Source organism: Pan troglodytes, chromosome 9 (assembly GCF_028858775.2).
Source record: "Pan troglodytes isolate AG18354 chromosome 9, NHGRI_mPanTro3-v2.0_pri, whole genome shotgun sequence".
NCBI classification, from domain to species: Eukaryota; Metazoa; Chordata; class Mammalia; order Primates; family Hominidae; genus Pan; species Pan troglodytes.
This window is the reverse complement of record NC_072407.2, coordinates 6,566,627-6,591,460: the sequence shown is the minus strand read 5'-3', so window position 1 is coordinate 6,591,460 and position 24,834 is coordinate 6,566,627. Positions and strand designations below refer to the sequence as shown.

General features: G+C 57.6%; 1 protein-coding gene and 1 non-coding gene across 3 annotated transcripts; both read right to left on the bottom strand.

Annotated features, from left to right (window-relative positions):
• Positions 1 to 4,859: 4,859 nt before the first annotated feature.
• LOC112204829 (U6 spliceosomal RNA) lies at positions 4,860 to 4,969 on the bottom strand. The gene has a single exon (XR_002938587.1). It is a non-coding gene; the product is annotated as a U6 spliceosomal RNA (small nuclear RNA).
• Positions 4,970 to 8,531: 3,562 nt separating this feature from the next.
• TSPAN32 (tetraspanin 32) lies at positions 8,532 to 24,809 on the bottom strand. Of its 2 annotated transcripts, XM_016920187.4 has the most exons (10): positions 24,613 to 24,809; positions 23,868 to 23,982; positions 22,617 to 22,714; positions 18,018 to 18,092; positions 12,912 to 13,013; positions 12,112 to 12,198; positions 10,353 to 10,436; positions 9,998 to 10,089; positions 9,140 to 9,321; positions 8,532 to 8,802 (listed from the first exon to the last, which is right to left on the bottom strand). In XM_016920187.4, exons 1-10 carry the CDS (start codon positions 24,781 to 24,783, stop codon positions 8,741 to 8,743), a joined length of 1,068 nt encoding a protein of 355 aa, XP_016775676.3. In that variant the 5' UTR covers positions 24,784 to 24,809; the 3' UTR covers positions 8,532 to 8,740. The 2 variants fall into 2 exon arrangements, with proteins under 2 accessions (XP_016775676.3, XP_016775675.3); XM_016920186.4 differs by having other exon boundaries at positions 8,532 to 9,321.
• Between the last annotated feature and the right edge of the window lie 25 nt (positions 24,810 to 24,834).

Sequence of the window (24,834 nt, the reverse complement as noted above, 5' to 3'; positions counted from 1 at the left end):
GCAGCAACAGATGCAGGTGGGGAGAGAGAAGGCACCTGGAGCAGGAGTGGGGGCCACAGGCATTTGAGCCACTTCTTCACGTAACTTACTTGTGCCTTCAGGACCTGCTTGAGCCTGATCACAATACATCACTTTCATTCAAATGGAGCGCTGCTGTGCATGCCCAACTTTATAGCAACATGGGTCAGATAATCCCCAGATCATGAGGGGCAGCTCAGGCCATGTGGTAACTTGGTGGCCCTTGGTCAAGTGTTTAGTTTCTATGAAGACCTAGACACAGGCTGATATGATTAGGCTTTGTGTCCCCACCCAAATCTCATCTTGAATTGTAATCCCCAGGTGTTAAGGGAGAGACCTGGCAGGAGGTGACTGGATCGTGGGGGCTGTTTCCTCCATGCTGTCCTCATGACAATGAGTGAGTTCTCACGAGATCTGATGGTTTTATAAGTTTTGGTAGTTCCTGTCTTGCTCATTCTTCTCCCACTGGCCGCCATGTAAAATGTGTCTGCTTTCCCTTCCGCCGTGATTGTAAGTTTCCTGAGGCCTCCCCAGCCATGCAGAAGAGTGAGTCAACTAACCCCCTTTTCTTTATAAATTACCCAGTCTCAGGTAATATCTTTATAGCAGTGTGAAACAGACTAATACACAGTCCAAAACCTGTTTCTCAAAACAGAGTGGTTATCTGTGGATGATGACAGGGCCTTGCTCCAAAAGTGTAAGGGCCTGAGCTATGAGTCACCTACTGGGGCTTGGCAAAGGCTCTACACAGTGTCCCTGTCTGCCACTGACACCTCACACTGGATCTGCTGGGTCATTGGCCCACGTGGCAGAACAGCTTGCACAGAGCCTGGACCTGCTGCTGGGCCACATTCAAAACTAGCAGCTTTTCAAATCACTCAGTAAATGGGCCAGAGTCAGACACCTAAATGAGGAAGAACCTGTCTTCCTCACATCAAACGGGCTCACCTGGTGTCGTTCTCTTTTGATCGTGGGAGGGTTCAGTTGTAACAATCTATGTATCACCTTAGAGCAGGCCCCACAGCACTAGACTCCTAAAAATTTCACCGAGGTAGAAGGTTCTGAATTTTAGTTGGATTTATTTCCCACCCTCTGACACCAACAAGTATAGAATAATTGCTACTTCTTGTGCCTTATGTCCAGTTAGCATAATGTCATCAGTGTAATGGGCCAGTGTGACATGCCGGGGAAGGGAAGGGTGATCCAGACCCCTGAGAATTACCTCTGACACAGGCTGGAGAGGCGAGAGGCCCCTGAGGTGGGACAGTGAGGCTGCATTGCTGGCCTGGCTTCTGCTGGGCCTTGTGGACAGGGGTGGAGAAGGACACATTTGCCAGATCAATAACTGCACACCAGGTAGCAAGAGATGAGCTAATTTGCTCAAGCAATGGACCCAAATCTGGCCCAGCAGCTGCAGTTGGAGTCAAGCTTAGGACAATCCCTTGTCATTCTCCAGGACCCGCCTGTCTTCCCTACTGGCCAAATAGGTGAGTGGAATGGGGCTGTGGTGGGGATCACTGCCCCTGCATCTTTCAGGTATTTGATGGTGGCACTAACCTCTGAAATTCCCCTGGAAATGCAGCTTTTGACTGACTATTATTGTATCACTTTTGACTATTTTTCTAGGTAGAGGCACCTCTAATGGCTTCCAGTTGGCCCACAATAGGGGCCCTCACCCCACACGTCAGGAAACCAATGTGGGGACTCAGCCGGTGGCTGAGTACAGTTGTGCACAGCGTGAGGATGCTTTGGTCAAGAACGGGTACATGTGTGATAGTGGTCCCATAAGATTATAGTGGAGCTGAAAAATTCCTATCACCTAATGATGCTGTAGCACAATGCATTTTGTATTAGTCCATCCTCACATTGCTAATAAAGACATACCCGAACTTGGGTAATTTATAAAGGATAGATAGAGGTTTAATTGACTCACAGTTAAGCATGGCTGGGGAGGCCTCAGGAAACTTACAATCATGGTGGAAGGAGGAGCAAACAGGTCTTTCTTCGCATGGCAGCAGCAAGGAGAAGTGCCAAATGAAAGGGGGAAAAACTCCTTATAAAACCATCAGATCTTGTGAGAACTCACTCACTATCACGAGAACAGCATGGGGGTAACCACCTCCATGATTCAATTACCTCCCACTGGGTCCCTTTCAGAACACATCGGGATTATGGGAATTACAATTCAAGATGAGATGTCGGTGGGGAAACAGCCAAACCGTATCAATTACTCCTGTGTTTTGTGGCGATGCTGGTGTAAGTAAACCTGGCGTGCTACCAGTCATATAAAAATCTGGCACATATATTTATGCACAGCACACAGTACTTGACAATGATAACAAACAACTACGTTACTCGTTTATGTATTTACTATACTTTTTATTTAAAGTGTACTCCTTCTACTTATATATAAAACAAGTTAAATGTAAAACAACCTCAGGCAGTTTCTTCAGGAGGTATCCAGAAGAAGGCATTGCTATCACAGGAGATGACAGCTGCATGCATGTCACTGCCCATGAAGACCTTCCAGTCACAAAACTGGTCAAGATGTGACAGTGAAAGACAGTGAAACTGATGATTCTGACCCTGTGCAGACCGAGGCTATGTGTGTTTGTGTCTTAGTTTTTAACAAAAGAGTTTAAAAAGTAAAAAAAAAAAAAAAAAAAAAATTCCAGCTTTCAAGTTCAGGGGTACATGTGCAGGATGTGCAGGTTTGTTACATAGGTAAACATGTGCCATGGCGGTTTGCTGCACAGATCATTCCATCGCCCAGGTATTCAGCCCAGCATCCATTAGCTATTCTTCCTGATGCTCTCCCTCCTCCCACCCCCAACCCAACAACAGGTCCCACTGTGTGTTGTTTCCCCCCATGTGTCCTTGTGTTCTCATCATCTAGCTCCCACTTATAAGTGAGAACGTGCGGTATTTGGTTTTCTGTTCCTGTGTCAGTTTGCTGAAGATAATGGCCTCCAGCTCCATCCATGTCCCTGCAAAGGACATGAACTCGTTTCTTTTTATGGCTGCGTAGTACTGCATGGTGTATATGTACCACATTTTCTTTATCCAGTCTATCATTGATGAGCAGTTGGGTTGATTCCATGTCTTGGCTGTTGTGAATTGTGCTGAAGTGAACATACGCATGCATGTGTCTTTATGGCAGAACAATTTATATTCCTTTGGGTATATAACTAGCAATGGGATTGCTGGGTAGAATGATATTTCTGCCTCTAGGTTTTTGAGGAATTATCGCACTGTCTTCCACAATGGTTGAAGTAATTTACACTCCTGCCAGTAGTGTAAAAGCATTCCTTTTTCTCCACAGCCTCGCCAGCATCTGTTATTTTTTGACTTTTTAATAATGGCCATTCTGACTGGTGTGGGATAGTATTTCATTGTGGTTTCCATTTGCATTTTGCTAATGGTCAGTGATGTTGAGCTTTTTTTCAAATGTTGGCCACGTGTATGTCATCTTGTGAGAAGTATCTGCTCGTGTCCTTTGCCCACTTTTTTAATGGGTTTGTTTGTTTGTTTTTGTTTTCTTGTACATTTGTTTATGTTCCTTATAGACACTGGATATTAGACCTTTGTCAGATGCATAGGTTGCAAAAATTTTCTCCCATTCCTTAGGTTGTGTGTTTACTCTGTTTATAGTTTCTTTTGCTGTGCAGAAGCTCTTTAGTTTAATTAGATCCCATTTGTCAATTTTTGCTTTTGTTGCAATTGCTTTTGGCATCTTTGTTATGAAATCTTTGCCCATGCCTGTGTCTTGAATGGTATTGCCTAGGTTTTTGTCTAGGGTTTTTAAAGTTTTGGGTTTTACATTTACGTTTTTAATCCACCTTGAGTTGATTTTTATATATGGTGTAAGGAAGGGGTCCAGTTTCCATTTTCTGCATATGGCTAGCCAGTTCTCCCAGCTCCATTTATTAAATAGGGAATCCTTTCCCCATTGCTTATTTTTGTCAGGTTTGTCAAAGATCAGATGGTTGCAGGTGTGCAGTTTTATTTCTGTGTTCTTTATTCTGTTCCATCGGTCTATGTATCTGTTCTTGTACCAGTGCCATGCTGTTTTGGTTATTGTATTCCTCTAGTATAGTTTGAAGTTGGGTAGCATGATGCCTCTAGCATTGTTCTTTTTGCTTAGGATTGCCTTGGCTATTCAGGCTCTTTTTTGATTCCATATGAATTTTAAAATAGTTTTTCTAATTCTTTGAAGAATGTCAATGGTAGTTTAATGGGAATAGCATTGAATCCATAAATTGCTTTGGGCTGTAAGGCCATTTTCATGATATTGATTCTTCCTATCCATGAGCATGGAATGTTTTTCCATTTGTTTGTGTTATCTCTGATTTCTTTGAGCAGTGATTTGTAGTTCTCCTTAAAGAGGTCCTTCACATCCCTTCTTAGCTGTATTCCTAAGTATTTTATTCTTTTTGTGGCAATTGTGAATGAGAGTTCATTTGGCTTGCCTGTTGTTGGTGTACAGGAATGGTAGCGATTTTTGCACATTGATTTTGTATCCTGAGACTTTGCTGATGTTGCTTATCAGCTTAAGAAGCTTTTGGGCTGAGATGATGGGGTTTTCTAGATATAGGATCATGTTATCTGTAAATAAAGATAGTTTGACTTCCTCTCTTCCTATTTGAATACTTTTTATTTCTTTCCCTTGTCTGATTGCCCTGGCCAGAACTTCCCACTACTATGTTAAATAGGAGTGGTGAGAGAGGACATCCTTGTCTTGCACTGGTTTTCAAGGGGAACGCTTCCAGCTTTTGCCCATTCAGTATGATATTGGTTGTGGGTTTGTCATATATGGCTCTTATTATTTTGAGGTATGTTCCAAAAATATGGAATGCATCAAGAATTTGCATGCCATCCTTGTGCAGGGAGGACCGTGCTAATCTTCTCTGTATGGTTCCAATTTTAGTGTATGTGCTGCTGAAGCAAGCACCAGTTTTCTTCTTAACTGGAACAAATCAGCACAGGCATTTGTACTGGCAAGCAGCTATTTCGCCAGCAAACACCTGTTTTGTTGTTGTTTTTCAGTCTATCCCAACATGTAGAAAACCATAAAAGTGGTTTGCTCTCACCTGGGAGGGACAGCAGCGTGGACCTGCCTTGGGATTACATGAATACCCTAGCTCTCAGCCACAATTTAGCCCATGTGGACCGTGACCGTCTCCCCAGCCCACAGGACATTGGGCTGATATGACCTGGAGGGGAGGAAGTTGTAGGTTGCTTTAACAAAAACCATGCGTGGCAGGGTGAGAAGGAAACCCTGTAAAAGCAGAGACTCCTGCTTTCTCCTGAAGCTCTCTCTGGGGTCCAACGAAGCCGGGCATGCCTACTCCGTGGTGGTGAAGGACCAGTCCTGCACCCTGAGTCATCCGTGCGCAGCACTCTTTGGAGGAAACACAGCCTGCATTTGGGTGTGTGCTTCCCCTGTGTCCAGGCACGCCAGGGGGTGGCCTGCTTTCTGCAGGAGGCACAGCCAGTGACGATGCCCATGTGGTCTTGTTCCTGTGTGGACTGAGCCACTCAGTTGTGACCCAGGGACCTAAGGGTCCTCTTGGGGTCTTGGCTGACCAAGGCGCCCTTGGAGCCTGAGCCAAGCCATGGTGGAGGCCACAGTGCCCGTCGAGGAGAGCAGAGTTTGCCCTCTGTGGCCAGGACCTCTTCTCACTTGGAGATATAGCGCTTGGCTTCCCCTGGGCCTGGGTGGAGACTGAGCCCTGTCCATGGGCATCAGGTGTAGTCTGACCTGGGTGTTGTTTGTCTGCTGAGTCCTGCAGCTGGACAGGCTGGGCATACTGTCAAGCACATGGGGTACTGTATTCTAATAAGGTTCTTGGAACCCGTGGCAGACAGGCAGCCTCTGCCCCAAGGAAGCTGGTGGTGCCCTGAGGCAGACATGGAGGGGAGGGGAGCCGCCGTGGCCCAGCCACAGGGACTCAGCCCACCAAGCTCTTCCAGACACCCCTGCAATGCAGCCGATGCCCAATCAAGGTCAGCAGTGTGCCGTCCCGCCCCGCAGAAGGGCACCACATCTCATGGGAGACCGATCGGTCACCTGGCCACGGGCTGACTGGCTTTGGACACCTTCCTTCATGGAGAGGGTCTGGCTTTTCCCAGGGACGAAGGGAGGACATTTAGTGCGGAGGGGACAGGATCATTTAGGAGCACAGCTGGGAGATGCCACAGCAAGACTGCAGTGAAGTCCTACAGGATATGGCCCTGCTCCTTGATGCTCCCCCGCTGGCACTATTTCCACTTCATTGGGGGCCACACCCCCCTCTGGAGGTTAGAAGGGCCCCAACATTCCTTCTCTCTTGTTAGCCAAGCTACATTAGGGCCTCAGCCTAGGCTGGGCCAACTTGGTGTTCGACCCGGGACTTAGAACCTTCAACAAATTGTGCAAACATTCAGGGACATCTTCCAGCTGTGGTCTTAAATGATCCTGTTCCCCTCTCCTTGCTAACTGTCCTGTCTTCATCCCTGGACCGTGCAACTATGAGATGATGGGAAAGATGACTGCACTTAACCCTTCTTGATCTGGACCCACTCCCCTCCACTAGCACTGCTTCCTCCGGCACTGGCGCTTTCCTTCCCAGCCTACTGCCTGCTCCTGCACATACTGCTGTTTCTAGCCAAGGCATCGCCTTTACAGCCGAAGGACAGGGCAGTGGGGAGACCCCATGGGATTCACTAGGGTTCCATGTACCCTGTCCCTCCACAGGACCCGCCCCTGTGGGATGGTGATCTGGCTTCTCAGGACCACTCAGGATTATTTAGGAGCTCAGCTGGAAGATGCCACCACAAGACTGCAGAGAGGTCCTACAGCATATGACCCTGGACCCTGGTGAATGGTGCCGTTCCCCTAAACCAGAATCCACAGGCCGGGGGCCTAGGGGTGAGAGTGAGGGCAGCGCTTATGGTTGGAACATTCACAAAAGTTTACCTCTTGGCCCTGTTAGTCCTTACTCTTCTAGTTTGGAGATTTATTTTAATTTATTTATTTTATTTATTAGCATTTATTTAGTTAGTCATATATGTGTATATATGTATACACACACACACACACACACACACACACACACACATATATATTAAATTTTTTTTTTTTTGAGATGGAGTCTTGCTCTGTCACCCAGGCCGGAGTGCAGTGGCACAATCTTGGCTCACTGCACCCTCCACCTCCTGGCTTCAAGTGATTCTTCTGCCTCAGCCTCCTGAGTAGCTGGAATTACAGGCACCCACCACCATGCCCAGCTAATTTTTTTGTACTTTATTTATTTTTATTATTTATTTATTTTTTGAGATGGAGTTTTGCTCTTGTCGCCCAGGCTGGGGTGCAATGGTGCGATCTCGGCTCACTGCAACCTCTGCCTCCTAAGTTCAAGCGATTCTCCCGCCTCAGCCTGCTCAGTAGCTGGGATTACAGACGCCCGCCACCACACCTGGCTAATTTTTTTTGTATTTTTAGTAGAGATGGGGTTTCACTATGTTGGCCAGGCTGGCTTTGAACTCCTGACCTCAAGAGATCTGCCTGCCTCGGCCTCCCAGAGTGCTAGGATTACAGGCGTGAGCCACTGCCCCTCGCCTATTTGTTTATATTTTGAGACAGGGTCTCACTCTGTCACCCAGGCTGGAGTGCGGTACTGTGATCATGGCTCACTGCATCCTGGGCTCAACAGATCCTCCCACCTCAGCCCCCTGAGTAGCTGGGACCACAGGTGTGTGCCACCATGCCTGCCTAATATTTTCTTTTTGTTGTTGTTCTGGAAACAAGATCTTGCCATGTTGCCCAGGCTGGTCTCAAACTCCTGGCTTCAAGCAGTCTCCTGCCTCGGCCTCCCGAAGCGTTGGGATTACAGGATTGTTGGTGGGAGATGGGGCCACACACCCTCTATGGAAGTTAGAAGGGCCTTGACATTCCTTCTCTTTTGTCAGCTTCATTAGGGCCTTGGCCTAGGCTGGGCCAACTTGGCGTTCCACCCAGGACTTAGAATTTTGAGCAAATTGTGCAAACATTTAGGGACCATTAGGGCTCATTCGTCATCAACGTGGTCTGAACGTCCAGTAAGAGTGGGTGTGGCAGGCAGAATATCTAAAATGCTCCACGTTTCCCACTAAATGTCCTGCCTTAATCCCGGACCATGTGGCTGTGAGATGATGGGAAAGCTGATAAGATTTCTCTTTCAAGAATTCTGACACAGGCTACAACACGGATGGACCTTATGGACATAACAGTAAGTGAAATAAACCAGACACAAAAGGACGAATCCTGTGTGACCCCACCCATATGAGGTTCCTGGAGCAGCTGAATCCATAGAGACGAAAAGTGGATGGTGGGTGCCAGGGACCGGGGCAGAGAATGGGAGTTGGTGTTTACTGGGGACAGAGATTCAGCTTGAGAAGATGGAAAGTTCTGGAGATAGAGGGTGGTGATGGTTGCACAACAATGTGAATGTATTTAATGCCACAAACCATACACTTAACAATGGTTAAGACGGTAAATTTGATGTGATGTATATTTGACCACAATTTGCTCAATGCACCATTGCTGGTTTGAAGGTGGAGGGACCACAGGACCAGGGACAAGGACGTGGGAACCTCAGTCCTACAGCCATGAGCAGTTGACTTGTCAACAGCCTGAATGGTCCTGGAGGCAGATGCTTCCCCGGAGCCTCCAGGTGAGAGTGCAGCCCACCAAGGCCTGACGTCAGTCTGAGAGACCCCGCTCAGGGCACCCGCTGAGCCTACCGCGACTTCTGCCCTGGAGAGCTGCGAGATCATAAATGGGCACTGCTTGCAGTCCTTACATCCGTGCTGCTTCTTACGCAGCATAGAAAACCAGTGCAGCTTGTGTCTGGGTGGAGCCCTCCAGGCCGTGGGCCACCAGTGTCTTGCAGTCTGCCCTGGGCTGCTGCCTCCAGTGTGGCTTCATTTGTGCTTGCACCCAGCCCGTTCCCATGGAGGGATTTGGTGAGCTACCCCTTACCCTTGCATCTGTTCCCAATGGAGCCTGGCTCTCTGGCTGGGCCTTCACTCCCTTCCCTCCTCACAGCTCGGACCCTCCCCTCAGGGATCCCATGAGGGCTGACAGCAGGGGCGTCTTCACCTCTGTGGGCAGGCGGGTGGCAGGAGAGGGGCAGAGGCGCAGCATCGCTCTCCTGCAGCCACCGAAGACTACCCAAGCATCCTCTTGGACCAATAGCATCTGCTTCGGAGTGGAGACAATGTGCGGGTCCACCCTGGGAGCATCTCAAGAGGCTAGGCTCCTGGGGCTGGCGGCCACATGCTCTGAGGAGCAAGGGGATCATGGGGCTGTGGTGGAATGTTCTACAGGGGACCTGTGGGGCTACTGTGGAATGTTCTGGAGGGGATCATGGGGCTGTTGCAGAATGTTCTGGAGGGGATTATGGAGCTGCTGTGGAATGTTCTAGGGGGACTGTGAGGCTGTTGCGGAATGTTCTAGAGGGGACTGTGAGGCTATTGTAGAATGCAGAGGACCCAGGGATGGGGGCTTGGATGGCCAGGAAGAGCAAGTGGGTGGGTTAATGGGCATGGCAGGCAGAGACGGGCCAGGCTCCGTGGGGGCAGGAAGAGCTGCCTGGCTGCGGGTTGGACCCTCCCTGCCCCCTAAGCATGAGGAGCTCTGGGGTATTCAAGCACAGAGATCCTGGCCTGGGGCTGTAACCTGGAGGCCCAGAAGCATCCATCTCCAGGTCTTGGCAAGGCCTGGGGGTAAGCAAAGGGGGGTCCCCATGTGGGCCATGGGGTGCGGTGCACTGGGTCTGGAAACTCTCCAGGTCTCCCACCCCACCCTGGTGCTCAGCCACCCCCAAAGCGTTTCCTCTACAGTGTCAGCCTGGGGCTTGGTCCCGGGGCTCCCTCCTAGCAGCTGGCAGAGCAGATGCCTCTCGAGCAGAGCTGGAGGACCCTTCCAGAGGGTGTGGGGGCAGGCAGGGGGCCCTACCGTGGGGTCAGGGTGTATTTGCCCTTGCGGTCCAAGCTGCAGCCACAGCGGATGGCAAACCACAGGAAGGAGCTGAGGAGCAAGGCGGACACCTGGGAGGGAGACACCCACGGCTGCCCCACTGCTCCAGGGTGCGGGCACCCCTCCCCAGGAAGCATCAGGACTCCGCAGTGTAAGGGGGCGGCCCAGCTGTAGGAGGCAGGCACTGTCACACCAGAGCAGCTCCATGAGGTTGGCAGCCAGTGAGGCTCAAGACCAGAGATCCTGTCCCGGGTTACCCTTCCATCTGAGTCGGGGGCTGGGCAGGCCGAGGGGCAGGAGGTGGGAAGGGGCAGTGAGGGAGGCGACAGGGTACCGTGAGGGCCAGGCCGATGCTGGTCAGGCTGGAGGCGACCTGCTGGTGTGTCCTCAGGAAGCTCCGGATGCCCTGAAGGCAGTCCTGTGAGAGGGCAGCAGGCATGGTACCCACCCTGAGCGGCCCTCCCTGCCTGGACAAGAGGCCTCTGTGGGGCCATGGAGCTGCAGCGCCCACCTAGGCCAATGCCAGGGCAGCAGGGCGGCGGGTGCGGCACATTCCTAGGAAGCCCCCAGGGCTCTAGGGAAAGGCAGCACAAGCAGGTGAAGCCCAGTGGGACAGGGCTGGCCTCTGTGGGCACTCTGGCACTGCCCTGGGCCCAGCCGGTGCCGTGTCCCAGCTGTCCTGAGCATCCATGTTGGGCCACACGTTGGCTCCCCTGGGCCGGGCCACTTCTAATTCACTCTGGGTTCCCAGCATCCAGCCCAGGGCCGGGCACAGCACCTTGGTGACCAGAGGGTGATGGCTAATAGGGAGGGCAGGAAGCCAGCTGGTGGAGGGGTGTGAGGGGGGTCCCCGCACAGTCCCAGGTTCCTGGTTCCATCCCGGGCTTCCAGTGCCACCCCAGGGCATGGCACCCAGAGGCATCTTTTCAGAAAAGGGAGGTGGCAGGCCTGTCTCTGAACCCTGGAGATGGTGGCAACTGGGGCGGCCTGTGGAGGCCTCCGCAGGGTCTCAGGGCTCACCCTCCTGTCCCCCGCAGGCAGGTCTGCCTCCCTCCCGCCCATGCCGGCCCATCTGGGTGGCTCCGTGCCTGCCGCCTGTGCTGGCTCTTCTGGCTCCCCAGGAGGCTTTGCAGTCAGGCCCATGGCCCTGCCATCCCAAGGGTGCTCGAGGCAGGACCTCGCTCCTGCTTTTCAGTCGGGGGACCTGGGGTCTCTCCTTGGGTGGCACAGGGGTCCTGACTGTTAGCCCTGCCCCCGATGCCGCTGGTCCCTCCCCAGCACCGTCCTCAGCGCCAGCCCTTCTGCCCTCGGAGCCTGGGCTGTGGCTCCACCCCTCATCAGGCCTCCAGCCATTTGCTCTCCTCCCCTCTGTTTCTTGGAGGGTCGCCAGGTGCCTCCCACTGTGAGATAGGGTGGGTTTGTTTCCAGGACAGTAGGGGAGGGGAGCGGGGAGGGGAGCAGGGAGGGGGCAGGGTGGGCTGGGGGAGGGCTGCCGGGCACCAGGAGAAAGAGGGGAGGGCCCAGTCTCTCCCAGGGCCCTGGGGAGGAAAGGCTTCCTGGCCTCGGGCCCTGCTCTGTTGTTGCTGAAGCCCTGGCCACACCCTGGCCTACGCCGACACTCCAGCCTCGCTTCTTCTCCTCTGAGTGCCCTTCAACTCCTTCTGATGCCCCCCAGGATGCCTGCACCCTTCCCCCTAGACAGAGCCCACCATACCAGCCCTGCAGCCCTTGGCACAGAGCCCTCATGGGTGCACTCCAAGAGGCTTCTGTGGACTCAGCTGGCCTTGGGAAGTCCCCAGGCTGGAACTGGCTTGAAGGAGTGAATGGCGCATGGGGCCTGCGTCCAGCTGGGCAAAGGGGCCTGTGTTTATGTCTTGAGCCCAGCCTGGCCACCCGATGGGCTTGGCGTACCATGAACCCTAACTAGCCTCCGATCACATCAGAACCTTCCCTGAGCCCTTCAGCGGCAGTTCCCAAGGGTCTGGGGAGGCCAAGGGGTGGGGTGGGAGGATGGCCCTGGGTCTTGGGGTTGGGCCCCAGGGTGTCCAGCCCCCGAGGGTCTTGCCTGGCCAGCATCCAGGTCCCCCCCTCACCTCTCTCGCCGCCTCCTCTCCCTGACACAGGTCAGCCTCTGTGCTCCCCAGACGGCTGAAAGGAGACCTCTTCCCACAGCACAGAAACTACAGGAACAGAAGGGAGGGAGTGGTGATGTGCTCCCGAGACCCCAGGAGGCGGGCAGCGCATATGGGGAAACTGAGGCACCACAAGGATCCAGGTGGGGTTCCCTGCAGGCCAGGGCTGGGGCTACGGGTATTGCAGCTGCTTCTGCTGGGGGCTCCAGCCATTGCGCAGCCGGGCCCTGGTAAGGGGAGCTCTCTCAAGCCGCGCTGCCTGCCTGCTGGTGACAGAACACCTGCTGGAGCCAGGCAGCTTCCCCGCCCTGCTCACAGGGCCTGTGCGCTGTGCGTGCTTTTTTTTTTTTTTTTAAAGTAGAGACAAGGTCTTCCTATGTTGCTCAGGCTGGTCTCGAACTCCTGGGCTCAAGCAATTCACCTGCCTCAACCTCCTCCCAAAGTGCTGGGATTACAGGTGTGAGCCACTATGTTCGGCCCCGTATTTGCTTTAATGCTCTTGAAATCCTTCAGTGTTTCTGAATACAGGGCCCTGCCCTCTCGTTTTGCACTGGGCCTCGAGAATCTGGTAGGCGGCCTTGTCCTGGGCAGACAGAGGGTGGGAGCTTTTTGCCCCCAGCCCTGAGGGGCAACTCTGGCCTGTGTCCTGGAACCCCCTCGGTGCCTGGCCAGACCTCTCACTGGCCACCCTGCGCCTGTTCTCTGAACTGCAGTCCAAGCAGAAGCTGACCGCCCTGCCACCCAGCCATCCCCACACTCACCACGTCCTGGATGGCCGCCAGCTCCTGCCGCCGGACGTGGGACGTGCCTTTCATCGCCTGCTCATATACCAGGTCGTAGGTGTCCAGCATGGCGTCCTCCACCTGCACCGAGAGACCACAGGGAGGTCCTGGCCCTGGTGGGAGATCCAGGGGCACAGCCCCCTCCCCACGACATCCCAAAGGCTAGTGGGCCCTTAGTGCTGAGTGATGTCCTAGCACCGCCCTCCTCGTAGCAGGTGGATCTCCCCAAAGGGGAACCTGGGTCCCTGGGCAGCCAGTCACAGTGCTTCCCAACATCAACGATGGGGCCTTCACACAATGGCCGTCAGAGTGGCCCTCCTGCCCCCAGAGGGTCCTGCAGGATAAAGCAGAGGCCAAGCTCTGCGTCCGCCTCCGCTGTGGTCTTACAAGGTTGGCCCACGGAAGTTTCCATCACGCTACTGTTGACCTGGAAATGGGGGAGGGGGCTGGGCCTGGTGGGAAAGGCTTGAGAGACCCTGTGCCAGGACCTCAGCTCCCAAAAAGCTTGGGGATTCTAGGTCTTTCCCAAGAATCACCCAGCTGCCTTCTGGAAGCCCGGGTAAGGCTGGGCTCTGGGTAAGGCTTTTGACCAGAGAAGCCTTGGGCACCTGAGGCCGGATCTGGGTGGACGAGGCCACTGTGGGGCAGGGGGTGGAGAAGGTGGAAGGTGACGGGGCCTGGCTGGATGTGCTGCCTGCGCTCCACACCCCACCAACACCTGGACCTCATGTCTCCACCCTCCTAAGCAAGATGCTCTCCCCTGCCAAGTTACTCCTTCAAAGACAAACTGGAATCTCGCCTCCTACAGGAAGGCTTCTGTGACTGCTCCAGGAGTCGCTGGTCTCCTGGCACAGGGCGAGGCCCTCTTTGAGGTCCCTGCCCTCTGATGTCTCCTTCCTGCCTCAGAGGCCCTCAGTTCTCCCCCAAATGCCATGCTGACAGTCAAGACACATGAAGGGGGTGCTCAGCAGCTGCCCCAAAGGGCTGGGGGAGGATGGAAGCCCCAGGCCCGCTCTAGCCACTCACACCCGCCCTCCAGAAAGGAAGCGTGGCTTACGGCGGTCCTCATTGCACTGGGGCCCAGCGCCCGTGGCAGGCCCTGACAGCGGCCAACTGGGCGGGCAGTGGGCAGTGGAGGCTCTCGGTCAGCCCTGCCCAAGCCTGGAGGCCCCAACAGGAGTCAGATGGACTTTCCAGGCCAAACTTGGCTCCTGACCCTAATGCATCCCTCCCATTGATGCTAATAAAAGTCAGACCACTCTCCGTGAGTCATCCCCGACTCAGCCAGCCTTGTCCTCCCCGCAGTGCCCAGGGGCAGGCAGGCACCAAGCTGGCCACACCACTGTCAGCCTGGGCGGGGGCCTTGTTCAGCCTCAGCGTCTGTGAGTGTGAAATGGGGGTGGAGTCTGGCCTGGCCATTGTGTCCTCGTGGGTGGAGGTCCTGGTGAGGACTGGAGGCCCAGCGGAGTGGGCCCGGGGTTGGCTCGGACCTCCCCTCCTGCTTCCCTCCCAACTCCAATGACTGTTCCCATTGTCAGGCGCCTGCCATGGCCCAAGGAGGACAAAGGTGCTTCTGAGGCTGTGAGCAAGGTGTCATTATTACCACAGCATGGGCGAGAGTGACAACTCCTGCTAGTGGCTGAGGGGCCTGCTCTGCCTGCCCTGCCTGCCCTGCCTGCCCTGCCTGCCCTGCCTGGCTCTGCCTGCCCTGCCTGCCCTGCCTGGCTCTTCCTGCCCTGCCTGGCTCTGCCAAGCAGCTCTCCCCACGACTGGGGAAGCAGAGCTCAGCGAGGTAGGCCTCCTACCCCAAAGCCGGTTGTCTGGCCCTGGAGGGCCCTGGAGGCCGGGCCGGCTGCTCTCCATGGGGCCTGGGCTCCTAGGTGATGCTTCACCATCTGTCTCCATTCCAGGCTCTGGGGGCTCTGAAGGAGCCTGGGGCCTGTGTTTCTCAGGACACCTGGGGGAAGGTGCTGCCTGACAGGTACCAACGCACTAAGCTCCGTCTTCCGGTGCCTGGGGGTTGCTTCAGAACAAAGACCTGGAGCAGCAGGGCCAGCACAGAATTCCCGGCTGCTGGACCCACCCGTCCTACCATATGTTTCTCCAACCCCTGCCCAGACTGAGGCCTGAGGGCCAGGGGTCCCCGCTGGGGCTTTTCCCCATGACCAGATCTTCCCTGGTGTCTGCCTGGGCTTGGCGACCCCATCCTGTGTCTGCTGAAAGTGCTCAGGAAGGTACGGACAGGTCCTGAACGGCAGGTGGGGACCAGGAGCTGCAGGAGGCCTGTGGACCAGCCCCACAGGTACAGAGCTGGCTCTGGCCTGAGCCCACTCGGCGGCTGGAGGATCCAGGGAGGGTAGTGGCTCCAGGGTGGGGCAGACTGTGAGGACGAGGCTGCACCCCACACTGCTGTACTTAATTCCAGCATGAATTACTCCCGATGCAGACTCGTCCGGGGACAGGGGGAGGGTTGCGGCAAAGTGGCTCGCAGGCCTCGAGGAGAACGTAATTAATAGCCCTCAAGCTCCACATTCATCCCTGAAGCCCGGTCCACGCCTCCTGCCCGCATGAGCATCCCAGGGAAGTGGCAGCCAGGAATCCCTGGGGCAAGGGTTGGGGAGGTGGAGGGGCACCCCACTCTCAGCGCTGGGCCAGGGTCTGTGGCCACAGGGCACCACCAAGGGCATGTGGCTGGTCCCTTCCCTCCTCTGTCCTCTGCCTTCCCATCCGCAGGGGCACCACATGAGTCACCCTGACCCTGTGTTCAGGACACCTCAGCGGCCCTGTGGGGAGGGACAGGGGGAATGGGTGAATGGGCCGGGCTGGGCTCTGGGCCCCCGGCTCTCACCTCGACGTTTCTGGTGCCAACAGCTTGGGGCCTTTGGCCTTTGCCACTGTCTAGGCTGCCAGCAGGACCGTGTTGGACAGGGAGCCCAAGGTTGAAGCCCATTCGGCTCTGGTGGGCCCTGAGGGTAGAGGGCAGGAGATGGGATGTGCAGCCGCCCCTCCTGCTCAGGGCCCGGGCCCTGGCACCAAAGCCACTCCATCCACACCCAGGACAGCTTCGAGCGAGTCCCATGTCCTGGAGGACCAGCCTGGGCAACGGGGCACGGCAGGAGGCACGCAGGTGAGGAGGAAGAGTCTTTGCACACACCTGGCCATTCCCACCCACACAGCCCCTGGATGTTGGTGCTCCCTTCACAGAAAAGGAAACTGAGGCCCAGGAAGGTAAAGTGGCTTGCCCAAGGGCGGCCCAAGGACACTGACTTCATATTCAGAGCTCCTTCACCCAGGCCACCTCCATGGCCACCAGGCCTGACATGGATGATGCCGGAAGTCAAGACCCACTGGGAGGGGCAGATGGGGACCAGAGGCCCAGGAGGAAGCCCCAGTCCCCTGCCTGGGGTCAGGCAAGGCCCTGAGAACTGAACCCTGAAGGGCAGCTGGGCGCATGGGCCAGACAAGGACCATGTGTGTGGGGGATGCTGCCTGGGGCTGGGACAGGCCATAAGTGAGCCCAGCTGGGGCATCTATCTTCTTGCACCCCCTTCCCTTCCTGGAGAGCAGGCCCCAGCTGTGTTCTGTCCTGTGGCCCCTGTATGGCCCCCTCCCCTCCAGAATTGTGGCTCCACGATCAGAGCCATAAACACACAGAAGCATGGGGCATGGGCTGCAGCTGCCCCAGATGAGCCCGGGCACCCCGGCAGCTGTCTTGACCTTGGCCACCCACACTGTGACCCAGACCTCACATGAGCCAGACCACCCCTCAGTGGACAGGAAACGTGAGGCCGAAACACGGACCTGGCCCAGCTCACCACCCTGGTAAGACTCATGTGCCAGTCCTCAAAGCCACAGCCCTCTTCTGGGGGCTCAGCCCCTCTGGGATCCTTCTGGGCCTGAGAAAATGGTGTTTCTCCCACGTGGTTCAGGCGGTTCCTCCCAAATGATGCTGGGGTGGGGGGCGCTTTGGGGCCAAGAGCCTTTGTGGGAAGCCTGGAGCCCCCATCCAGCCCCATCCAGCCCCAGCACTGCCAGGGTAACCTTGAGCTCCCCCCATCCCCAGAGGGCCCGAGTCCCCCCATTTGCAAACCACGGTGGGGACCACCACACTCAGGCTGCCAGCACAGCTCAAGAAACTGCACAGCAGGCGCCCTGCAGAGCTCAGCCAGAGGACCTGCCTGCTACCAGCCTCGGTATCTCTCATGGCCAAGCCTGTGTTTGAGGGCCCTGGGCAACCAGGCACTTGAATATACGAAGCCACTAGGACTCCAGCTAGGGCTCCGAGAAATCACCTCTTGTGACCTGCCAGGCTCTCCTGCCCCACTCCATGGCCCTGCCCGTGGCTGTCCCTGGTGCCACCCGGCTGCCCTGGGGGCTCTCACCAGGTCTGGCTCTCAAGGGGAAGGTGGGGCTGGCTCTGCTACTGAGCTCTCATTCTCTGCTGGGCCAGGGAGGCCTCCTTCCTCTCCAAGCTGCTGGCCTTTCCACGGGGACGCCCTTGGCCCCTGCCCACGGTCAGCTAGGCCGGACCCTCCTCCAGGCAGGTCAGCATCCAGGACGGAAGGATGGGTGCTGTTCCGTGAAGGGGGTGGAGGCCGTGACACCCCAGTCCGCGGGTCTCCAGGTCCCTTCCCCACTGGCACTGTCTGTCCCACCAGGCCTCCATCAGGAGCGCTGGCCCTCAGGTCTCATTTTCTGGAACACTCTGCTCCTTCTAGTCAACCCCTAAGGCCAAGCCAGTGGCTTTCCTTCTTCTTCCTCCTCATTCCCTCCCTCAAACCCGAGGGGCATCAGCTCAGGAGGGGGTGGGCTGAGGGGCTTTAAGAAAATGAGACTGGGGCGAAGGCATGGGTACAGCATAGGTCCCTCCCCACCAGGGAGCTGCTGGCCCTCACCCACCTCCAGCGCTTGGCCTCCCTGAAGCCTCAGGCAAAGGGAACCCAGGCTGCGGTCTCCCCCACCCCACCCGGTCAGCACAAGCCTGGAAGCTGGGGCTGCTCCTCCCAGGACTGCTCCCCAGTCCCCAGGTGCCCACTGGCTTACTGGGGGACCCTCCACTGCAGGGTAGGGGCAGCTGGTGCTCACCTGGGTGGGGCTGTGGAGTCTCCAGAACACCACCTGCACCTGTGTGCAGAACGCCAGGGAGAAGCACAGGAAGCCCTGGGGGCAGAGCGGGGCTGGTCACTGTTGAGGGCTGGTCACTGCGGGGGGCTGGTCGCTGCTGGGGGGGGGCGGTCACTGTGGGGGGCCAGTCACTGTGGGGGGCCGGTCACTATGGGGGGCTGGTCACTGTTGGGGGCTGGTCATTGCGGGGGGCTGGTCACTGCGGGGGTGGGGGCAGTCACTGAGGGGCCTGGTGGGGCCTGGCAGGCCTGGGCAGGGCAGTGCCCTCAGGCTGTGCCCCCAGCGGGATGCTTGGTTGAGATGTGGATCTGAGTCCCGCTCCCCACTGCCTGAGAGGGAGACTTGGCCTGGGGAGAGCGTGGGCGCTGGGTGCGTGGGTTCCATAGCACCTTCCCATCCCCTTCCCCGGCGCTTTTTGGGAATTCATCCCTTGTTCTCCCATTTTGGCCCCCAGGGGCCTGTTGATGGCAACACTGCACCCCTGCCCAGCAGGGGCAGGGCGCCCCTGAGAAGATGGAGACCTCTGCCCACTGGGGCTGCTTCCTGAGGGGCATGGACCTGGACAGGGCCGGGCAGAGTCTCCCCTGAGCCTGAGCCTCTCCAGGGCCGGTGCTGTAGGATCTTCTGTTTTGCCTTCTTTTCTGAAACAAGCCACTGGCTAGCCCAGTGCTGGTGAGGCTTGGGACAGGTGTGGTGCCTGCTCAGGATGCTATGGCCTCTCTCTTTGCAGTTGAGCCCACCTCCCTCACCTCCCTTTCTCTCCATACTCTGCCTGGGTCTCCATGGCCCGGCCAACCACTGTCCCCTCTCTCTCACTGATGCCCGTGCCCCTAGTCGTGGAGTGGGGCGTTCTCTGGTGGAAATGTCTGCTCACCAGCCCCCGGCACTTGCCCGTTGTTCTCTCGGTCAAGGCTTCCAGGCTTTTGAGAGCCCCCTTGCGGAAGCTGAGGAACACGAGAGACCCCTCCTCTGAGAGCATACAGATGCCCCCGATACAGTTTTATGGATGGTGGCAGAGGTCACCCAGGCTAAGAACCCTGGGGATGTCCTCCCACTCAGGGTCTGGGCAGCCGCCTTTGCCTTCATGCTGGTGCCCTGAGGACCTGGAGTACCTGACGGTGAGTCTAGCCACCGACCAGGCAGCTCCCCCAGGAGTCCTGAGGCCCTGGTGAAACGCCAGCCCCCTCAGGCAGCACTTTGCCCGCCTGGGTGGTCCACAGGCTGGAGCAGGTTGGGTCTGGGCCCTTCAAACCCTGGGACCCCATTCGGGGTGATGCCAGGAGCATGGGTGCCCGTGGAATAGATGGAGACCCACACATGCTGGCAGGTGGGCAGCGACAATGCTGGCATGCCAGGGGAAGCTGGGCCAGAGGGGCATGGAAAGAGCTGGGGAGCCCTGCTGGCCCCCAAGCACAGGCACGAGCATGGGGCCTCCAGCCCTGCAGGGACAGGGCACTGGCGGCTCCCCATGGCCCTCCTGCCTGCCCTGGAGGCTGCAAGGCCTGATGGGGGATGGCCTGGGAGCTGCCTCCTCCTCCTCTCTTCTCTCTCCTCCTCCTTCCTCCTCTTCCTCCTCCTCCCTCCACCCTCCCCCTCTTTCTTCTCCTCATCTTCTTTCCTCTTTTCTCTTTCCTCCTCCTTCCCCCTCCTCCTTCTCCTCCTTCCCCCTCCTCCATCTCCTCCTCCCTTGTCCTCCCTCCTTCTCCCTCCTCTTCCCTTCTCCCCCTCCCTCCTTCTTCTCCCCCCTCCCCCTCCCTCTCCCTCCCCCTCTCCCTCTCCCTTCTCCCCCCTTTTCCCTCCTTTTCCTCCTCTTCCCTCTCCCTCTTTCTCCCTCCTTCTCCTCTGCCCTCCTCCTCCTCCTCCTTGCTGGCTGAGGGCCACCATCCCCATCTGGAAGCTATCACTCAATGCTGCCTCCCAGGCTTGAGGCCCTGAGCCAGCTCAGGAGACCAGCATTTTCCAGAAACCATTTCATTCCTCAGGAGAAAGAGCATCCACGGCCTCTCTCTCTCTTTCTCTCTCTCTCTCTCCCCACCACCAGCCTCCCGCGCAGAGAGGATCTTGGGCGGTGGATGGGCCCACCCAGACCTCCCCAGGGCCTTCACCATCAGAGGCTGCTGGGTGGTCAGGTCTGCCCTGGCCATTTTCTTTCTCCTCATTCTAAATGGAAATAAATAAATAGATACATAAGCGAATTGAATGTGCTTCCTTGGGCAGCGCTGCCAGTTCTGCTCTCTCAGCCCAGCAAGCTCTTTCATTTCCTGTGCGAGAGGCCAGCTAGGGGAGAGGCCAGAGGGGTGGGGGCAGGCAGGAAGGGGCTTTGTGGGGAGCATCCAGGCGCCCAGCCCATTGGAAAAAATCTTTCCACTCCCTGCTCCCCTTCCGTAGCCCCTTCACTTGTGCTCATGCGTGCAGACACACATACAGATGTGCTAGATGCAACACGCAGACACCACATCCGTATGGCAACAGGGGCAGGTGAAGACCGGTAACAGATACTTACACACACACACACACAGGGCACCTGCACACGCACACACACACTCATGCACATTCACACACACATGTATATTTGCACACGCATACACATAGGTTCACCTTCATGCACACACATGCATGCAGCTCAACGGGGCAGGTCTCTTGACTGGGGTCTCCCAGCTCCCTGCTGTGGCCATGCTGAGCTCACCATCCAGGCTGGGTCTAAGTGCAGTGGGGCTTGGGAGCTGTGCTGGAGCCCACCCAGCTGGGACTGGAGTGTCCTCAGGACCCCAGCCCAGTGCAGGCATCCAGCTGGGGGCCTCCCAGGCTGCTCTATAGGCCTGACCCACATGTCAAGTCACCCTGGCCTTGGGGCTGGCTGGGGACACAGAACCCGAGCCCAGGTGCTCCCTGACCGCCTTGGCCACAGATGAGGGTGCTAGACTGGTTTGTGCACGGGGGCAAGGTGGGGTGGGAAAGGCTAGTGACTGGGACAGGAGCCCCGTGGCCCAGCGGCTGGCTTCTGCATATGTGGCCTCAAGCCCAGCACCACGGCACCCCCTGGTGGATGGTACTGCAGCCCCAGCGCTGGTTCTTTCTGGGCCTCCAGCTCTCACCTGGACCCCTTGGCCTGGCCCTGTTGCCAGCCTTTTCTTCCATCCAGGTGTCCCTTTGCAGGCCACACACCCTCTGGGGGGGCGGGCAGACTACCTGCCTTGTCATCTCCCCACTGGGGCCTCCCACCTGGCCCTGAAGCCAGATAGCACAGGCCGGGGTTGTCCCTGCCCATGCTCGTGTGCCCCAGAGCAGGAATCCTGGCTAGTGCTGGAGCTGCTGGGTCCTCCTCTGCCCCCCATGGGCCCACCCAGGGCTGGTTGGCCCGGCAGCAGCTCCAGGAGGTGACTCTATTCCTATTCTTGGAGACATTTATAAACCAGGGTCATTAAACAAGCATTTGCTGAACTTGAAGGCTGAGCTGAAAACCCTGCCAGCCCTGGGGACCCAGGAGGCTCTGCCCTCAGGGACCCCCAGAGTGGTCCAGCTTCACAGGCTAAACAGGGAAGCAAAGCCCCCAGCACAAGCTTCTCATGGCTGGAAAGGGGAGACGGGAGGCTAGAGGGACAGGTGGGAGCCCGGGGTGCCAGGGAGGAGCTGCCCCAGCTGGGGTGGGAGAGGCAGGCTGTGGGCCTAGCAGGGGCAGGACAGGTGTGGGGAGGCTGCCGCCAGGTGGGGTCTGCGATGACCATCGAGGGCTGGCAGGGACCAAGACAGAAGCCCATGGGGAGGAGTAGGAATGAGGGTGACAAGAGGCCACTGCTATGGGGTGGGGTGGAGGGGCCTATGGGACCTCGGGGCTGGGGAGACACCTCCAGCAGCTGGGAAGGAGAGTGTGCAGCTTGGGAGAACCCAGGCTGGAGAGCTCAAGGGGCGTTTCCTGTGCCTGGCCCGGCCTCCTCCGAATAGGAAATGGGATGCTCCTAGTGCCCTCCCAGAGCTTGCTGGGCAATAGAACCAGACCCTCCCAGGGACTTTGGAAACAGCTCCCAGGGTCAGGAGGGCCGTCTCTCTCTTTCAGAGCTCCTAAAGGAACCCTTGTTGGGCGTGTAGATGACAGGGTGAGGTAGGGCCTGGTGGAGGGGCCTTGGCTACCCAGGTGGGGGGTCTCGGCTGGCTAGCATCCCTGGAGCCTCTGTTTCTGCCTAGATACTCAGGTGTGGGGTTGACGTGGGGGTCTCGGTTGGCCAGCATCCCTGGGGCTTCTGTTTCTGCCTGGTCACTCAGGTGTGGGGGTGACGCGGAGGTCTCGGCTGGCCAGCATCCCTGGGGCTTCTGTTTCTGCCTGGTCACTCAGGTGTGGGGGTGACGCGGAGGTCTCGGCTGGCCAGCATCCCTGGGGCTTCTGTTTCTGCCTGGTCACTCAGGTGTGGGGGTGACGCGGGGGTCTCGGCTGGCCAGCATCCCTGGGGCCTCTGGTTCTGCCTGGTCACTCAGGTGTGGGGGTGGCGCACAGCCCTGCCAGCTCTTCACTCCTTTCTGATTCTTTTCTGGGGGCCTGGGCATCTGGGAACACAATGAACTCACCCCCGCCATGAGGCCCTGGGCCTCCTTCACGGTGGCTACAGCGCTCAGCACGGCTCCCAGAGTCAGGAGGCCCACCAGGCTCAACCCCGCAGAGAAGGCTGTTTGGGATGAGAGAAGAGGAGGGTTAGGGGTGCCCAGGACAGGTCCTGAGTGCACACAGCCTGGGTGTGAAATCTAACTTGGGAGTCAGGGGCCGTGAGGGACTCCTGGGGGGCTCTGAATGGGCCTGTCTCTCCATCAGATGGCCCTGAGGGAAGGAGGAGGGAGGTGGGACTCGTTCAGCCTGGGGGACTGCCCCTCCTTCCCTCTTTTCCTCCCTGCCCTCCCTGCCTGTGGGGCTATCTTGGAAGCCACATGCTCCCTGCCATGCCCTAGTGACAAGTGGCTGGACTGGAGCTGTAATCTTATCAGTCTGGACCTGGACCTGGGCCCCAGGCATCCTCCTGCCATGTCCTAGTGACAACTGGCCGGACTGCAGCTATAATCTTATCAGTCCGGACCTGGACCTGGGCCCCAGGCATCCTCCTCCAGGGAGGCCCTGGTCCTAGGACTTGGGGAAAAGCATTGGGTTCTAAGGCAGCAGCCCTGACCTCCCGGGCCTCAGTTTCCCCACATCTGCCCACCGGGCTGCAGCCTTCCTGGGCCCCCTGAGCTCCTGCCTGAGAGTCCCCTGCAGGGCTGGCTCCGGCATCCCCTCATTAAAGGGGCCTTCCTCAGCCTTACCCCTGAGTGGCCCCAGCAGGCTCTGGCCCTCGCTCCCGCTCTCTGGATGTTGGATAAGTCGCTGCTGAGTCCCTGCAGGGAGGCGTCTGGCTAGAGCAGCCCCCACCCCCTCCCCACCCACGTCCCAGGTCCTGAGTGGAACATCAGCCATGTGGAGCCCTCATGGACCTGCTGCGCCCAGCCCCAGGCCAGTCCCAGGTGGCACCTGCCTGGGACTGAGCCCTGACTGCACAGAGCCAGGTCCTGACCACACAGAGCCAGGTCCTGACCCTGTCCGACATATACCCACACTGTGCCCATGCTCCTGTGGGGCACGAGAACCAGGCAGGAACACTGGCTGTCACCCAGACCCGAGGCCCTGCCCAGGGGAGCTAGGACTCCAGGGAAGCCCCTCCCTGCCCCTGACCACCTCTGGTTCCTGCCCAGGGCCTGGCACCATTCTGGCTGTGAGACATCCAGCTGGGCTCCTACCAGCCACCCTTGCACCTGAGGCCCCTCCTGATGAAGCCAGGCCTGGACTTCACTTACCCCATTGGTGCACAGCCTGGTACGGGTTCTTCTCCAGGGATGCTCGGCGGATGACAGCAAAGTGGGCCCCGAAGTAGGTAAGAATCACCATGGTGGCCACAGAGAGGCCCAGCAGCTGTGGATAGGGCAGACTCAGAGTGTGGGGCACGGGACTGCTGCAGGAGCAGGGAGCTCGGCCCCAGCGGGCAGGGTTGGGGCTGTCTCCAGCTTCCTGGTCCCGTGAGAGACAGGCTCAGCTGCAGGGATTCCCGGTGTTTCTGTGGAGTGGTCTCAGGAGGCCTTCACTGCAGATGCCCCAGCACACTCACAGGCACCCCCACATGGTAGACGCATACACACACAGCCCAGCTTCCCCAGACACCCAGGACCTCTGATCATTGTGTCTACGGAGTGGGAGTGAGCCCCACCAGTGTGCCAGCACCCTCCGGGGCAGGAAGGGGAGAAGATCCCTGGAGCCCGGCAGCCAGTGCCCCTCCACCCCAGCTCGCCCCAGGCCTCAGCCCCACTCAGGCCTCCTCCAGGCTCTGTGCTGCCCCTCAGGAGGAGAGACGGGGTTGCTCATGGTGGTCACTGCCTGCGGCTGTCTGTCGCCAGGAGCCCCAGACACCTGTCTGCAAGGGCAGGACAGGGACAGTAGGGCTGGTGTGTGTGTCAGGGGAGGGGTAATCCCTGTGCTGAGGCCCTGCCACCCCTCACCCCTGCTCACCCCCACCCACCACCCACTCCTGCCCGACCTGCCTGTTACCAAGATAAAGAAGCAGGTGACCAGCATCTGGCATTTGGCAACCCTGACTCGACTCCAAGGCCCCATGACGGTTCCTCTCCTCTCCTCTCCTCCCCTCCCTTCCCCTCCCTGTGGTTTCCAGCTGGGCAGGGGCCTCAGACCGCAGCTCACTGCCCAGGAGGTAGGCTGCATCCGCCCCTCTGTCTGTCTGTCAACATCGCCCTAGGACCGAGCTGCTGGGTG

What these genes read in the sequence shown, in the direction of transcription:
- TSPAN32 (XM_016920186.4), bottom strand. Translation starts at nt 24,783, where the DNA reads ATGCAGCCTACCTCCTGGGCAGTGAGCTGCGGTCTGAGGCCCCTGCCC. An exon ending in TGGCGGCCATCCAGGACGTG is followed by an intron (nt 12,199 to 12,911) that starts GTGAGTGTGGGG and finishes CTGTTCCTGTAG; the next exon opens with TTTCTGTGCTGTGGGAAGAG. An exon ending in GAGAGGAGGCGGCGAGAGAG is followed by an intron (nt 10,437 to 12,111) that starts GTGAGGGGGGGA and finishes GCCCTCTCACAG; the next exon opens with GACTGCCTTCAGGGCATCCG.